The 17,296-nt window shown below is 37.1% G+C and overlaps 2 protein-coding genes across 7 annotated transcripts; both read right to left on the bottom strand.

Annotated features, from left to right (window-relative positions):
* Positions 1-1,950: 1,950 nt before the first annotated feature.
* LOC113065229 (methyl-CpG-binding domain protein 3) lies at positions 1,951-13,869 on the bottom strand. Of its 3 annotated transcripts, none has more exons than XM_026236504.1 (8): positions 13,734-13,838; positions 11,807-11,875; positions 10,672-10,831; positions 4,332-4,469; positions 4,160-4,250; positions 2,980-3,157; positions 2,738-2,890; positions 1,951-2,641 (listed from the first exon to the last, which is right to left on the bottom strand). In XM_026236504.1, exons 1-7 carry the CDS (start codon positions 13,745-13,747, stop codon positions 2,743-2,745), a joined length of 798 nt encoding a protein of 265 aa, XP_026092289.1. In that variant the 5' UTR covers positions 13,748-13,838; the 3' UTR covers positions 1,951-2,641; positions 2,738-2,742. The 3 variants fall into 3 exon arrangements, with proteins under 3 accessions (XP_026092289.1, XP_026092290.1, XP_026092292.1); XM_026236505.1 differs by having other exon boundaries at positions 11,807-11,872; positions 13,734-13,830; XM_026236507.1 differs by lacking the exon at positions 11,807-11,875 and having other exon boundaries at positions 13,734-13,869.
* LOC113065230 (uncharacterized) lies at positions 5,375-10,407 on the bottom strand. 4 transcript variants are annotated; one of them, XM_026236509.1, is made up of 5 exons: positions 10,148-10,407; positions 8,437-8,518; positions 7,620-7,757; positions 6,591-6,718; positions 5,375-5,755 (listed from the first exon to the last, which is right to left on the bottom strand). In XM_026236509.1, the coding sequence occupies exons 2-5, from the start codon at positions 8,501-8,503 to the stop codon at positions 5,486-5,488; spliced, it is 603 nt and encodes a 200-aa protein (XP_026092294.1). In that variant the 5' UTR covers positions 8,504-8,518; positions 10,148-10,407; the 3' UTR covers positions 5,375-5,485. The 4 variants fall into 4 exon arrangements, with proteins under 4 accessions (XP_026092294.1, XP_026092296.1, XP_026092293.1 ...); XM_026236511.1 differs by having other exon boundaries at positions 7,620-7,721; XM_026236508.1 differs by lacking the exon at positions 10,148-10,407 and adding an exon at positions 9,687-9,808.
* Positions 13,870-17,296: the final 3,427 nt, after the last annotated feature.

Below are 17,296 nucleotides of genomic sequence, written 5' to 3'. Positions count from 1 at the left end.
ATATCAAAGAACTCCTATAAAAGATTTGGGCTGTTCACGTTGTGCTCTTAAGGACGAGTTGAGCCTCTGCACAGTCCATGTGAACGGTTGCTAGTACACATGCTTAGCCAGAGCATCCCTTGCTTCATTATCCTGCTGGCCTGTTATGGGCATCGCAAGCATTTCCCCAACCACTGCTAGACATCAAATGTAACTCAGAAATGTGCACAGTAATAGGAAATGGTGCTTGTACATCAATGTAGCTGCATTCCCCACCACGAATGCTAGCTTGTATGTTGACATTCCCCAGATGAAGAATAACTGCCAGTATATGAAATATCTCCATCTGCTGGTCAGGCTGCACTCCTGCAGAGACGAACCACAAGTTGTATCTGAAGAATATATGGATTTTTTTTTTTTAATTTAGCTTACCAAGAATATTAAAGGCATTTCTTGTCTGCTCTAGCTCAACCAAATCATCTGTGCCAAAAAAATGCGCACATCTTGTCCTTGGTAGGTGTAATGAAAGTCCTCTGCATGGTGTAACTGAACAAAAATGTCAGAGACAAATCATGAGATAAACTGAACACTATATGATCGAGCAAGCACCTGAAAAACAACTCTTGATTTCTCCAATAACTAAGTCCTCATGTTTGAACAATAATATCCCCTTTACGTTCAAATCCTATCTCGATATACTTCCCAAAATGGCTGCTGTTGTCGTTTCGGGTTGTTTTTGCATTACCAATTGCCTGCAAGGGCTAAAATGACAACATGTTACAAATAGCTTAGTATGTGCTGGTCTCCAGGACGGTGGTTGAAGCAGCTGGGCAGACACCCACACAGCTTCTGGGTCTGGCACCCACACACGCCCCCCGAGAGACAACAGAAGATTTTCATACTGATCATAATCAACAGTATGTGGCAGTTTGTGGCAAGTCCAATTTTTATGTTGTGTGTGATCCTTATTTCTCATTACATTGCTAATTAATATTACCCAAATATTCAAATTTCAAAAGTGTAGGCCTGAAAACTGAAACATTCTGGCATGTCATTCGGTCGGATTTCAAAAACAATTCAGGAATGAATTGGTGCAGTGTGCTTCATGCACCTAAACAAGCTATTCAAGATCTTCAGGACTACCAGAAAGTCCATGGCAGGTGTGCTGGAACTAAACTGTGCAGGAAGACAGCCTTCTATGAGCAAGATTGGTCATGACAGTCTACAGGCTTGATTATGATCTTTTAACCCAAAGGTTGTTGGTTCGATTCTCAGGTCAAGCAGGATTTGTCAGTGGGGCGAGTGAATAACTAGTGCTCTCTTCCACCAATACCAGGCTTGACCAAGGCACCAAACCCCCAACTGCTCCCCAGGTGCCGCAGCAATATGGCTGCCCACTGCTCCAGATGTGTGTTTACAACTGTGCGTGTGTGTGCACTTCGATGGGTTAAATGCAAAGCACAAATTCCGAGTATGGGTCACACCAAACTTATCCACATATCACTTCACTTCATTATTATGTCTCAAGATGTGGATACCAAGGAAATTGATTCTGTCCCACCCCAATGACACTCTTTTTCCTCCATCAGCATAAATACTGTAGTGCAAACAAGTGGATAGCAAATAAATGATCATTCGAATGAAACACAAAGAAATATTCTGTTTCGTACAACTCCCGTAGGATAATTAAAGAAAGAAATAACCTAGATATTCAACACAAGAACATTTTATTTTAAGAAACGCAGGAGTGAACATGAACATCGGTGTGCTGCTGTGGGCTATGTACAAAACTTTTTTTATTTTTTAAAACATACTTTATTCGCCCGGCTACATTTAATTAAGTTGCTTTTCTCAGGATGATGTTTGCACATCACTTTATGTGAATCGCGTGTCACGTTTTATGAATCACCATTCACATTGCAATTTCAGGTTCAGACTGTCAAATTATTTTTTAGTGCCGAGTATGAATAGCTTATAAGGAAAAAATCGGACAGTTTTAAGAAGCACCAGATTCAGTTGGAAACAAAAAAAAAACCTGACATAAAACAAAGCCATACCTGCAAACTTTGTAATAGTTTATCAGTGCCTTATATCCCCAATAAAACATTGAGAATAACACACAGAAAATACTGAATTTAAACAGCATAATACTGATTTGCACCTTGGTTTGATTAAGAAAGAGTAAAATAGGAGAAAATAAGAGAGAAAGTACATTTTTTCCCCCACAAACATACCTTTCTCTCTTTGACAGAGCTTTAAACATGTTAAGTCACAGAGAATAATCAACTGATCAGTTTAGGTCGTCTGTGACAAAGTTTAGCACCCACTAGAACTAGAGGACTGTATTTTTGACTTGATTGTCATGTCCCTATTAAATCCAAATACCCCCTCTCTCAAAAAAACAAAACCTCAAAACATTTACTACAGAAGGCAGTTCAACTGCTGAACTTTTCGAACATTTTGCTCTTTTAGAAAATGTTCCAAATAGAAAAAAAAAATTGAAATACAAAAACAGAAACAATGCCTGAAAATGTAGTCTCTGCGAGATCCCAACTGGTGGGCGCACATGGATATTCAGCGATTGGTTTGGTTTGTTGATCAGCGAGCATCCGGTTGTGTTGGGAAACTCGTGTGCAGGTAATTCAGACAACACTTGAATGCCCTGTGAAGAAAAAAAAAGAGAGATTTCAGTTTCTGCGTCTATTTCCTTCTTGAATTAATAGCAGAAAGAGTACATTTTCTTCAGCTATTTGCTTACCTTTGCTATACTTCCTGTTTATCATCATTGCAATTCCCCTCCTGTTTGAGTGCGTCACCCTCACTAGATGTTTCCTCCACATGAGCCAACATGTCAGCCATCAGAGCCTCCTCCAAACGCTTCCGCACGCTGTACACCAGCTCCTCTTGCTTCCTGTGACCATAGAATTCAACTGTACCAGTCTGGCATCAGTATCCCACACACACATATGATACTGTGCATCGTTCAAAGGTCTGAAATACCTGATATCCTCGTCTGTGACGATGAAGGCCTTGCAGAGAGGCTGAGCCGTGTTGAGCCACACTCCGGGGTTCTTCTCCACAGCGGCGGACAGCTGGCCCGTGATGGGGGCCGCACTGGTGTGAAGAGCGCTGGCAATAGCTGACAACAAGGTCTTATCTGTGCAGCCAGGGCCCACTCCTTAAATATTATCAAATTAATTCATTTTATTAGCATCCTTCAATTTAACCACCATTTGACATATTCTAGATATCGTATTATGATGCTACAAAGTAATTCATAAAAGAAATGAATACTTTTATTCAGCAAGCACACAATAAATTGACTAAAGTGACAGTAAAAACATATTACAAAAGATTATTTTTTCAAATAAATGCAGATCTAAGTTAGTTGGCACTACTCTGGAGTCTGGACAAAATATAAACGCACTATCTATTCATTAAAGAAAACTGAAAAAATAAAAACACAGATAATAAGATAATAATAAGATGCTTCTTGTGCTGCAATTTAGCATATTAAACTTATTTCTGAGGGATCATGTGATGTTGAAGACTAGTGGAAGAAAATTCTGAAAATTCAGCATTGCATCACAGGAATTCATTACATTTTTCAAATATATTCAAATTAGGAAACGGTTGTTTTAAATCGAAATCGTATTTCACAACATTGATATTTTACTGTAATTTTGATCAGATAAATGCCTTGGTGATCATAAGAGACTTCTTTCAAAAACATCAAAAAATCTTACCAGCCTCAAATGTTTGAAAGGTAGTTTTTCTTTTTCATTAAATTGAAATCTGTTTAAATTTCTTAATTCTTAATTTTGCATATTTATATTAATATTATATTTTATAAAACATATTTTTTTTTGTTTAAAATAAAAACAAATTGTCAAACAAAACATGCTGCGCTTTTATTTTGACATTAGCATATTGTCTTTTATTTTGAAATCGTCCCAGTTATTTCTTACCCTGGCCTCGCTGTGTTCACCTGTTTGGTGTTAGTGCTCTCTGTTTGGGCCCTGTCTGCTGTTGTTTATGTACTCTGGCTTACTTTTGATTCGTTTTCTGTTTGCTTCTCTCGTTCTCTTCAGATTCCACAAAGCAATGGAATGTTGACTTCGTTTATTCTCGATTAAAACAAACACACTTGGGTGAAGTTCTTCGTCTTGCACAGATGTACCTTGTAAGCCTTTGGGGAGATCCATCGTTTTCACCAACTCCTCTGCTATGTCAAAGGCATTGAGGCCGCTCAACTTCTTCTCCCAAAAAAGCTGTAGATGAAAAAGTATATTAGCATTGTGCCGCTATGAGAAACTACTATTATTAATGAATAAAACCTAGAGGAGTATTACCTGTCTGGGCTGGTCAATGGCCTTCTGTGGGTCAGTTTTAACCTTATTGCTGGGGTGGTTGGTAACTTTTGTGACAGGCTGTTTGAAGATGGAGGCCGTCTGTCGTACTGGGAGGGACGTATTCAGGTCGGGTTTACCCTATTAAAACATAACATCTTTTAATACCCTGACGAAAAGCTGTTTGTTGATAGGAATTGCTGGATATTGTTGCAGGCAGACCAGCTTGACCAGCTAAACTGGTTTGAAATAGCCTTAAAGAAATAGTTTTACTGGTCATGCACTCACCCTAAGACTATCCAAGATGCTTAGATTTAGCATAACATCTCTTGTTCACCAATGGGTCCTTTGCAGTGAATGGGTGCCGTCAAAATAAAAGTCCAAACAGCTGATAAAATCATCACAATAATCCACAAGTAACTGACACGACTCAAGTCCACCAATTACAATCTTATGAAGTGAAAAGCTGCATGATTGTGAGAAACAAATCGATCATTAAGGCTTTTTTCTTTTCTTTTTTAACTGTTGCTTCTGGACAAAATGTAAGTCTTTATCTATAATATCACTTCCTCCTGTGAAAAAGTCTATCCTCTTGTCTTCTCCCATCAAAATCCACCAATATATTTACGCTTGTAAAAAGCATATTTCTCTCCTGATTTAGACGAGATTACTTTTTAAGCAGTATTTGTAGATAGAAGACTCTACACTCTAAAAACTGCTGGGTTAAAAAATAACCCAACCTTAACCACGCTGCTGGGTCACTATTGGACAGAACACGCGCTGGGTTGGTTTGACCCAAGTGCTGGGTTTTACCGTTTAACCCATATTACTGGGTCATTCATTTGACCCAACCAGTGAGTAAAATTAACCCTCTTGCTGGGTTAAGTCAAACAAATAGTTTAGTCAAATAAATAGTTATTATTTAATAATAAATAGATTATTTCCTGTCTCACTGCCTTTATACATTAGTTACAAATATATTTTATTTTACTAATATAAAATAATTATTGTCTCTGTAATACAATAAACCAGAGAGGCCATGTATATGTGATTTCAATCTCATTTAATTTAAAACATATTATTTCTTTAAAAGCAATACATTTCTTTAATACTTTGTTTGTATACAATATTGAATACATTCTTTACCCTCAAAAACTTTACAGAGGACTCTTTTCCTTCAATTTGATATACAGCATGCTGGAGAAACTCCCAGGTGGGGAACACTGCTTGGTGTACTGAACATCAAAAACAAAAAAAGCTTTAAAGCAAAGATCAACCACCTCCAACAAAGACTCAGTCTCAATGGCGTGGCCTGGAATAATGGCAAAGGTCTGTGATGTCCCCCTTGTCTCATCACTGAGGCACATAATGTGCAGCAATGCTCCGGTCATCTCATGGTTTAAATATTCAACCATGTTGGTCCCAACCTGTTGATTACACACAATAACTTAGAGTGCTGCAATATAACTGACATGCTAGTTAAGCTTTTTTGGTGGAAATATAAAAAAAAAATGTATTGCAAACATTCCCAAATATGACAAAATGTGTATTTACATATTCTTCTAACAAGTCCATTGTTAGAAGAAAAATCCAGAAATGTTTTCTTCAAAAAACATAATTTCTCTCGCACTGAGGAAAGAAAGACATGGATATCTTGAATGGTATTGGGGTGAGTAAATTATTAGGACATTTTCATTTTGGGGAGAACTAATCCTTTAAGGTGACTGGGACACTGGGAAAAGACACTGATCTTTCATGTACTTGCTCAATAACAGATTTTTGTAAAAATTTGTATCCAAAAAAAGTTACGAATTGCAGCTTTCCTTAACTTTTGTTGGGTAAAGCTGCAGTCCATAACTTTTGGTGCTCTAGCGGTTAATAAACAGAACTGCATGTGTTTTGCGGAAGAACATTGTAACCGGAGTTACTCTTTTTATGTCTATGAGTCACACAGGTACTGTGCTCCTCCGCCAGTCTAAAATAGTCTGAATATAAAGACTTATTATATAGGTGTACCGTTAGTGATTCAGGATAAGACAAAAACACGATTTGGAAAATGGATTCATGATGTACTCACTCATTATATACTATTTGTAAATTTTGAACACACACAAAAAAAAGGTTATGGACTGCAGCTTTCAAAATTATAAATATTGTAAACTATCAATATTGTAACCCTGAATTACTTTCATAGTTATCAAGGATATCAAACAGTGCAAACGTCCACCCTTATTGAAGTAGAAACACTAAAGAAAAACTTACAGGTTGCATGTCAATAAATGACTTCTGGGCCTCCTCTGTGGTGGGTCTGAAGACCTTTCCTCCTCTCCTGCAGATGGATGGGGGAAGCAGAGTTGGCAGGACCTTCAAAGCTGTCTCCTCTTTAGCAGCTAAACAATTTGACCAAAATACATAAAAGTTGCATTAATATTTATATAGTATGCTGTATATAACAATTCATATTTCTAAAGTAGCATTTCTGACTTTTCTTAACACTGATTATCTCTTCATCACAGAACCTGTTAGTGGGTGGGATATATTAGGCAGCAAGTGAACATTCTGTCCTCAAAGTTAATGTGTTGGTAAGAGGAAAAATGGGTAAGTGTAAGGATTTGAGCGAGTTTGACAAGGGCCAAATCGTGATGGCTAGAACGAATGGGTCAGAGTATCTCCAAAACTGCAGCACTTGAGGGGTGTTCCTGGTCAGCAGTGGTCAGTATCTATCAAAAGTCGTCCAAGGAATGTATGTGTAACATAATATATGTTTGTGTATATTATGGGTGCTAAATATAACATACACACACATATATTATTTTAACACAGACTTTTATGTTAGATGCAATTAATCGATTTTACAGCCCTATAACCAAGAGTGTTGATTCGATAGCCTTTTATATATAAAAAAGTCTTATATATGGTGTTCATTGGAAAGCTTGCTTTTAAAAAGAATTCGAAACAAGCAAGCGATATTTAAGCTTTTTTAATTTAATTTTATCATTGTAAAATGACTGACTGACTAAGAATACCCACATCAAGTTTATAAATTTATGGGGACTATTTAGAATTTTTGTGCTAAATATAGGCTATGAATGATATAAGTTTGAAACTGAAACAGTGGTGGTAGACAGAGAAGTAGAGGAGACGTAACAGCAAGGATCCTATTGAAGACTACATGGTGAATAAAAAAAAGACATTGTTTTTAGAGCTACTTCATGGAAGGCTGAAATGCTTTAGGAAGGTGAACAAAAACAAAATTATGACAAAATTATAACATTATAAGAAATAGCTTACCTGGTGTCATGTCACCCAGTACTGAGGGCAGTTTACCCTCTCGCTGGGCATATGGAAGAATTCTTTCAGTTATCGTGGTCCAGTTTTCAAACAGTTTCCTCGCTGCATTAGGATACAGGATACAGAAATCTTGTAAATCTGATACATTTTGAAAACATAGAAAACACATGTAACTAGAACAATAAGGTTAAAAAAATTTGCTTGCAAAAAGTACCTGTTAGGAAAGAACAAAGTACTAAAAGATGTTAATTTGACAGATTATCAGTTAGAAATTAAAGGAAAAACCAACATAAAATGTCTTAAGTAAAGTAAAGTAAAGTAAAGTAAAGTAGTCACTATCATTGTATCCCTGATTGAATGGGATTTGAAAAACATATTTCAAAACATTTTCAGGGTGATACAAGACCACTCCACGGGTTTATTTTGTGATATCAACCAGCTGGATATATATTATTAAATTACTCTAAATTGCAACAACTAGGGCTGCACAATATTGAAGAAAAATATGATATGCAATAACTTACAGCTAAATGTGGTAAGATTTAAATTATATTAGCCTAAACACTTAAAATTATATTACCAACATACATGTTTCACATTATTTCTGGGAAGAGAAAGCAGCACAGCCATTTTTTACTGTTGCAGTACATAAAAGCAAACCTGACAAAGCTAACGTTGCCTGTAAAGTATTTAAATCATGCAGTTATTGCAAACCATTGCAATATGCATATTGCGATATGCTCATTTGCAATGCTCCAATAATTTTGATATATTTTGCAGCCCTAGACTCAACATTGTCCAATAAAAACCAACTTACCTTTAAATGTGTCTATAAGATTTTCAAGCTGCCATTCAGACAATTTTCCTCTCACAAACGTGTCCATGAGTGGCAGCAGTCACTAAAATGAAATTTGAAAGTAAGTTAAATTAGAATTTCACATAGCCTAACTGCTGAATTTAGGCAGTTTCCATTCATGATTTTGACATTAGCTTTCAAATTCTCTAAGTAACTTGCATGACACTGTTTTCAACTGAAAATGGAAACATTTTTATGCGTTTTGGCTGTTCATTTACACGACAACAGTGTTTTTTGGTCCTGGAATTTTGAGTTTAAACTTAAGCTTTTGAAACCGGATTTCAAAGTGCAAAGTTGTGAAAACGATGCCTTTACTCAGTAACGTTACTGTCTCTCTCCATGTCAACAAAAACTGTCAGCGCATAATTATCTGATAATTATGTGTTCACATGGGGAGTTTCTTGACTAGGTGACATCGCCAACTACTGACCTGGCATGCATAGAGCCTTTTAAATCATTTTCGCAGATCCGTGTAAAAGGGGATCGTTTTTAAAACGTTGACGTCTGCTTTTAATACATCGTTGCCCTCTAAACATTTCTGACATTTCGGCCCACGGTCATATCCGTTTTTAAATCGGTGTCATCTATTAGTTTATAATACTTTATTCAGAGCAGTGCCATGACAAGTATAAAAGCAAAGCTGTAAAGGATAAACTCACCGTGTTTTAATGGCATCCGCAATAAAAAAAAAAAGAAAAAAAAGAAAAAAAAAGCTGTATATAAGTTAACTCCTAGATCTATTTTTCCACAGCTCATATGGACTGGGGAGTTTTATTGAATTTTCTCAGACAGATATTTTTGAGTGTTTCAGCAGAACACAGTAAATAGCAGTACAACTTGCTTTTAGAGATGCATGTCTATTCGTCACAGCCTCCCGTGTGATGGCAAAGATGGCGCTGTTATGAATATCGTAAAAAACATTATTTGGCCTCAGAAATTCTTCGCGCACACTCGGCCGATGACCACTGTCTTAATAACGTTACTAAATGATAGTCTAAGCACCTAAAATCTTAACAACTTGCAATTTGTTTTCAGGGCGAGAAAACGCTTAACATGAAATCGATTTATTTCTCCTTTCCTCTGACGCTGTTTGTAAAGATTGCACGTCATTCATATAAACCTTTTTTTGTTGTTTTTTGACAAAAACGATTCTGGTTTAGAGTCCGACAGAGACTTTACAGAAGACACACGCAGACTGTGCTGGAACTTACCTCAGTTGCTTTTTCTGACGAGTATTTCTAAAATACAGCAGACTTTCCACACACAACTCACTCGCTAATGTCGCTGTTTCCCGCCGATTTACGTGCGAGCCCTGTGAGGGACTAACTTACTGCGCTTGTAGGCCTATGGATTTCATACAACAGGCTTTCCTCACTTTTAAATACGCAACGTCCACAATGAATACGATAATAATTACGTGATTAATTTACAATTTAAACAGCATATTTCAAAAAGGCTGCATATATAGTCTAGCTGGTTTACAACTAAGGATTTAAGGATGCTGCATTTTGTCAAAAAAATCTAACCGGCTATCAGTGTCTATTTAATGTTTCACAGAATAAATACGTTACCCCTCACACTTCCATATCAAAGACTGTATGTTGAACAGTGAAATTAGCTTGCTGTTACCACAACTTATTAAAAATATAGGTAAACAATCATATTAACTTACCATAAAACACTGCCCGCTCCGAGTGCGTGCCTCGTCCTGTCAAAAGTGAAGAATCCAGAAAGTTCCGCAAAGAATGAAAAAGTAATAAACCAGTTGCTGGGTCAAAATAACCCAACCAACTGTTTATTTGTGAATGACCCCGTTACAAATCATTTTACCCAGCATGAGCAACCCAATAATGTGTTTACAGTACCCCAAACAACCCAACTTTTTGACCCAGCACAATCAACCCAACAATTTGTTTACAGAAACAACCCAGCATTTTTTGAGTGTAAAGTAAGAAGACTTGTTATTACAAACACACTGCTTCACAAGATTTCAACTGGTGGACTGGAGTGGTGTGGATTATTGTGATGTTTCTATCAGCTGTTTGGACTCTCATTGCGACGGCACCCATTCACTGCAGAGGATCCATTGCTGAGCAACTGATGTAATGCTACATTTCTTCCAATATGTTTTTGTGTATATGAAAACGTTTGTTCAAGTAACATTTCTGAAATGACTATTTACTGCAGTCGTCTTACCTTAGTCTGGCTGTTGTTGTCATATCGGGGTCTCTGTCTGGTCTTGTTCAGTTTGCTCATTAGCATCTTGCCTGTGCGGAAATCAAAGGAGCTGAGATCCATGGAGTTGCCAAGGTAACGGGCCAATTGAGGCTTGCTCCGGAACTTCTTCCCAGTGGGGCTGGCGAGGGGGGGCAAAATAGGACACATCTCAGAGATCTGATAAACCCCGTATGGATGCAAATTTGGTAAGAGAATGGGTTGTGGTGACAGCAGTTGCATACGGATATATTAACACACACGATATACGCAAACAATGACAATGACAATGCCTCACTTGGAACGAATTTTGATAAATCCCAAGCCTGTGATGACGAAATGACAGTGTTTTTAGAACATGAATACCGTGAGGACAGAATTCTTTCTGCCTGTTCACACTGACAATTATGACCGCATTAAAATCACATTCAAAATGTCATTTTAATGCTTAAAACACACATGAATTGACACAAACTTCACAATTTTAATGCAAATACCTGTTTTATTCTTGTAGAATTAAATCTAAAATAATGAATTGCATTTAAAATAATTGAAACCTAATTTAAAGTAATAATAATAATATACAAAATGTAATTTAATGCTGCATGTTTGCTCAAAAAAAAAAAACGATTCTTGATCTATTCTCACTTTTAAACACAATTAACTTATAAATGTAGTGTGAATACAATCCTGTACCATGTCTAGGCTTTTCAAACACTTGCACTAGATGACTTTCTTTTAAGCTGTCCCTGTCAATCTTCTCTGCCAAATGTTTACATCTGTTGCGAATAGTTTGAGATAATAGGAATACTGTTTGTCTAGATCTCAGCTGATGTTCTTCACTAAGCAGATGCACTTCTGCATATGAAACAAGAAATACCACAGTCCTTTCCGATCACAATCCTCTGTTAAAAGTTAGTTGGCGCAGGTTTGATGCAGAGATGGGTTCACTGAAAATTCTGCGTGATGATACCATGAAGATTTCGTGCTTGTTTCAAGTTCATGCACAACTCTGGACAAACTTTTTTGGTTTTAGTCGATGGCTCTTCAAGCTTGTCAAGGCGTGCAAACATGTAACAACATAGATGGTTTTTTAATTGATTAAGTAATACGATACCACAAACTATACAAACGACCTGCCTCCCCCCTCTCTCGCCTCTGTTCTTCCTCTTCTTCCTCACCTCTGCTAAAAAAAAGAAGAGTCATGTCTATTTATGACATGTTGTTGGTTGGGAATTCTCTGAAAATAGATTTATTCAGACCATGAGACAGAGAATAAGTTCAACTTGACAGTTGCTTACGCCAATGGAATTGAAAAATGGAAGATCCAAATGAATCATAGTTCCATAAACAGTGTATGTATGCATATTTTTTCACTGTGAATGCTGCAGTCAGGAATTCTGAATTTTAAGAAATGCATTGCCGGTAAATCCAGAGACATTCTGAAATTCAGACCACGAGACATCATTTGTTAAATGTATCGTTATAAAAACCAATCTAAACATGTCATTCATTTAAACTGGTTCTTTTGAATGTTGATTCAAATCTGTTATGTGTTATGAGTCATAAACGAGGCAAATGTAACATTTCTGCAAACCATTTGGAAAATTAATTTAAAATAAAGTATTTATTGCAAGCACAAAGATTGTCAAATGAATTAGTAAAGCAAACTTATTTCAACACTCAGTGTCAAAACTACTATGTTAAAACGAATCTGCCTTGCCAACACTACTGTCTGAAACTTTTAAACAGCTTTTTTTAAATAAAAATATAAATGAAAAATCAGCTGTTGCTATGGTTTCCACTGCAGACAAAGGCAATTTTTACTGTATGTATTCATTTACATACATTTAGTGCACTTTAGTGCAACTCTCTCTCCTTCGGCTGATATTTAGACTTAAAGTCTTTGACAAACCTGTAAAATAACGTTTTGTAATTGTGAACCGGTCTAGCCGAATCCTTAGGGAAAAAAAGAGCCAATTCAATATGGATGCATTCACATGCTCAATTGACATGCACCCCCACCCCCTTCTGAAATAAAGCACACCAAATCCTCTCCACAGCTGGGCCTACTTTTACAGGACAATCCCCCCTCTGTGCTCATAACACACATGGCTTTCCCTCCTCAATCCCAGGATTCACACTTTTCAATCCACAGAGAGTCCATATGTGGCATACTTATAATATTATGTTTTTGATAAATAACACCAACAAAAGACCTCTCTGTAGCAATGCAGTGTCTATTTTCAATAATGCTGCTTTGCTTTGTCACTTTGCAAAACGTTCCGCCGCACCGTGGCCGCATCACTGAGGGCTCTTCTGCTCAATGGAAGATTCCTCCGCTTGGAAAATAGGCTGTTCTTTTGCCTCATGCATCATCCAGAACTATGATCCAGATGTCATAACCCTGTAGTGGCACTCATGGAATAATACATGCATGCGTATTTTCGTCGCAGACAATGCTGCAACTATGGCATCTCTTCGTTGTGTCACCACAGAGCCATATTTAGCGTGGTTGCGAATGTAAACAAATGCATTACTAGTAAAACCGGTGACATTTTGGAACAAATCTTTTATGAAACTGAATGAAAGACTATGCTTGGTATAAAAAGATATTTAAAAAAACTACGTATGTTAGGAACATCATGAACTAAAATGAAAATCGCGGAACACAGACAGATGCTGCACCTGGTCCCGCGCGACGTTAAAACAAGGTTAGATAAACAGTTTATTATTATTATTGTTAGCTAGTTTCATGTTAAGACAAACCACGCGTCCAAATGCTTCATTTTATATGTTTATACATGTAGCCGTACAGGTCGCTTTGTTACATTAATTAGTTTATCGTACGACAAACGCGTTTTCTTTCTTTAAGACCATCGCCGATTGAAAGCACTGCGCAAACTAGTAACGTCAGCCCCGGTGTAACTAGTCTACTCACATTAACAAACGCGATCGCTGTGCTCGTAAACCAGCATGACGATAAATGCATACGCTGTTCTCGATTTAATACGTTCGCAATATTAAATCATTTATGTACTTACTCGTTTTTCTCCATCGCGCATTCTCTGCTGGTGTCGCCTTTTTTAGTGAATGTTAAATCCCCCTCTCTTCCTCTATACTTTCACTCCCCTCCCCCTTCAATGAGACAAATGAAAGACTTTATGCCCGATTAGTGTTGACTTAACGAGACAAAGCCCTGCTTTAGTCGGGTAAACCATAAACCACATGATGGCAATACAATGCACCGTTTTGTTTTCATGTAGCAAATTTGTTTTTGTTTTTTAGCTTTTTATTCTAAGAAAATGCATTTTAATATCATACAGGTAATTTTTACTTTACAGTAAATGTTGCAGGCTGCATTCAGTGAATTCGCTTCCCTCATTGAAGGAACATTGAGGGAACATTAAGGTCTGCATTTACATCTGAAAGATGTATTTTTTAGAGTGTTTGCTCACCTGCAATACTGTAGGACGTATTCCTATCAGATGTAATATAGACGTTTAAGAAGATGTCTTTAAGATGTTTGTGATTTAGGATGTGTGTCAAACTTACATCTTAAAGACGTCTATTAGATGTTTGTAGAGCTTGCAGATGTATTTAGTTGCCTTGTCGCGTACAGAAATGACCATGGTAACCGCTTCAAGTTACTGTTCATACTGTAATACTACATGGTAATACTGCAATACTGTACGACTGATAATACATAGGGCAACGTTTTGAGCAACTTTTTGGGACTTTCCTATTAAGAATGGGTAACTAATGTCTACACTTCAGTCGTTCTTTAAATCATGTAAGATATTATAACCTTATTATTACTATTTTTATTTATTTTTAAAGGTGCACTGTGTAAATGGGAAGTTGTGGCCTAATGGTTAGAGAGTCGGACTGGCAATCGAAAGGTTGTGAGTTCGAGTCTCGGGGACTGGCAGTCAGAAGGTTGTGAGTTCGAGTCTCTGGGACTGGCAGTCAAAAGGTTGTGTGTTCGAGTCTCGGGGACTGGCAGTCAAAAGGTTGTGAGTTCGAGTCTCGGGGGCTGGCAGTCAAAAGGTTGTGAGTTCGAGTCTCGGGGGCTGGCAGTCAAAAGGTTGTGAGTTCGAGTCTCGGGGACTGGCAGTCAAAAGGTTGTGAGTTCGAGTCTCGGGGACTGGCAGTCAAAAGGTTGTGAGTTCGAGTCTCGGGGACTGGCAGTCAAAAGGTTGTGAGTTCGAGTCTCGGGGACTGGCAGTCAAAAGGTTGTGAGTTCGAGTCTCGGGGACTGGCAGTCAAAAGGTTGTGTGTTCGAGTCTCGGGGACTGGCAGTCAAAAGGGTGAGAGTTCGAGTCTCGGGGACTGGCAGTCAAAAGGGTGTGAGTTCGAGTCTCGGGGACTGGCAGTCAAAAGGTTGTGAGTTCGAGTCTCGGGGACTGGCAGTCAAAAGGTTGTGAGTTCGAGTCTCGGGGACTGGCAGTCAAAAGGTTGTGAGTTCGAGTCTCGGGGACTGGCAGTCAAAAGGTTGTGAGTTCGAGTCTCGGGGACTGGCAGTCAAAAGGTTGTGAGTTCGAGTCTCGGGGACTGGCAGTCAAAAGGTTGTGAGTTTGAGTCTTGGACCGGCAGGAATTGTAGGTGGGGGGAGTGCATGTACAGTTCTCTCTCCACCTTCAATACCACGACTTTCCTGGGTAAAGACAAAGGTAAATCAAGGGAGTACATTTACTTAATTATTAAATAAATCGATGGCATTGCGAATGTTAATGCACTCCTGAGGAAGAAACCATGGTAACTTTTTTGTATATACAGTGGCATGCGAAAGTTTGGGAACCCCTTGCAGAATCTGTGAAAATGTGAATAATTTTAACAAAATAAGAGAGATCATACTATTAAGGTTAATAATAAATTAAGGTTCAAACATTCACGAAGCTCCAGAGGGAAACAAGATGCATTAAGAGTTGGGGGGTGAAAACTTTTGAAGCCTGAAGAGGTCAACATTTTTATATTGTTGGAATATCATTTTTTTTATTATTATTTAGTCCTGCCCTTCGTAAGCAACAGCAAATACTTGTATGTTTCCTGGAACACAAATTTAGTACAATTTACCTTGAGCTTTAAATTCCAAATGTTTTTAGTACTAAATAAAAAATAACATGCATTTAGTATGATCTCTCTTATTTTTTAAAAAACAAGAGGCACTGATTTCAGTCAACATAAAGGTGATTAAGTGCAGGGAATATATATAAATCAAAACTGAATGTTATGACAGGTGCAAGGAGAAAAAGCTTTTTTTTTTCAAACAGAGTGATGAACTCTACCAGTACAGAAAGACAACTTATTAGCAAGACATGCTAGCTATCTGCAGTCTGATAATACACCATTAATACAATATGAAGTATTATTCGACCATAGCAGTACATAAAATTAAGACTTTACAGTGGAAACATGCTAAAAATATCAGATGAGCTGCTTGACTTAGTTAACATATTCTAGTTAACTGTTTATTAAATCCAGTCTGAGATTGACTGTAACTGAGGAGACTGTATATGCATAAAACTGATTTTTAGAGTGTGAATGCTATAAAGCAAAATGCTATAAAACTTTTTTCCAACTAAAAAAACGTAATTTACAAGAAAAGCCCATTTAATTTTCGATCCTTTTATCAATTTGTTTTGTATTGTTTTTTAAACAATAGATAAAGATTCTATTTATCTTTTATACACCTGCTCCTACCGTTCTAATGCATTGTTCAATAAAATAAACCACAAAAATAGCAAGATCTGGTTTAAATGGCTAGCAGCGGCATAACGTTAGCTAGCTATTTGGAGTTAGTGTGTAGCCTACAGATTTTGATCAGTTCACCTAAAAAATTAAGTTTAAGAGTTACCTGAGAAATATCTAGTCTGAGCAGTTTGAGGTATGTGGCATCAAATCTTTGCAAGATATTCAGTTTTGCTCTGCAACGTTTAGTGAGTTATGACTTTTAGAAGACGGTTCACACCAATATAACGTTTATATGATGATAACGATACTGGGGTACATATAGCTCACTTTCAGAACGATTTTTTTGTTTCTTCATATTGTTAACCATTCGATAAATGATAAAAAAAATAATAATAATAGTCCACACGCTCCCTTCTTACTTTTTTTTACTTCAAGCATTTTTGGAAAAGGCACACAATGGTAAGACGTTTATTACAAGTTTTTTTTATTTAACTCATTTGAAGGTATACAAGATCCAATGCAAGACATTGAAAAACAAAAAAAAAAGTATAATTCTGTTATTTAAAAATGGCACATTTATTGCTACATTACTGTTATATACATGACAGTTCTCAATACCTACTTTATATATATATTTATATATTTATAAAAAACAAAGACAAAAAAAATAATAATGACAAAAAACCGGAGGCACTCTGAAGACACAACAGCAGTATTGTTCATGTCTCTACTCCAATTCTGATGGAAATCATGGGCAGCAATCTTACTTCGGTACACGATGAATGTTCACTCAGTTGGACATTCAAGAGACGATGCTTCAGGGATAAAAAGAAAGTCATTTCAGGCAGGTGAATCTTAGATGACACGATAACCCTCCTTCAGCATCTAAAAGCATTAAGCGAGAAGCAAAAAC

This window comes from Carassius auratus, chromosome 47 (genome assembly GCF_003368295.1).
Source record: "Carassius auratus strain Wakin chromosome 47, ASM336829v1, whole genome shotgun sequence".
In the NCBI taxonomy this organism is placed as follows: domain Eukaryota; kingdom Metazoa; phylum Chordata; class Actinopteri; order Cypriniformes; family Cyprinidae; genus Carassius; species Carassius auratus.
The sequence above is the reverse complement of the archived record's forward strand: the minus strand, read 5'-3'. Positions and strand labels throughout refer to the sequence as shown.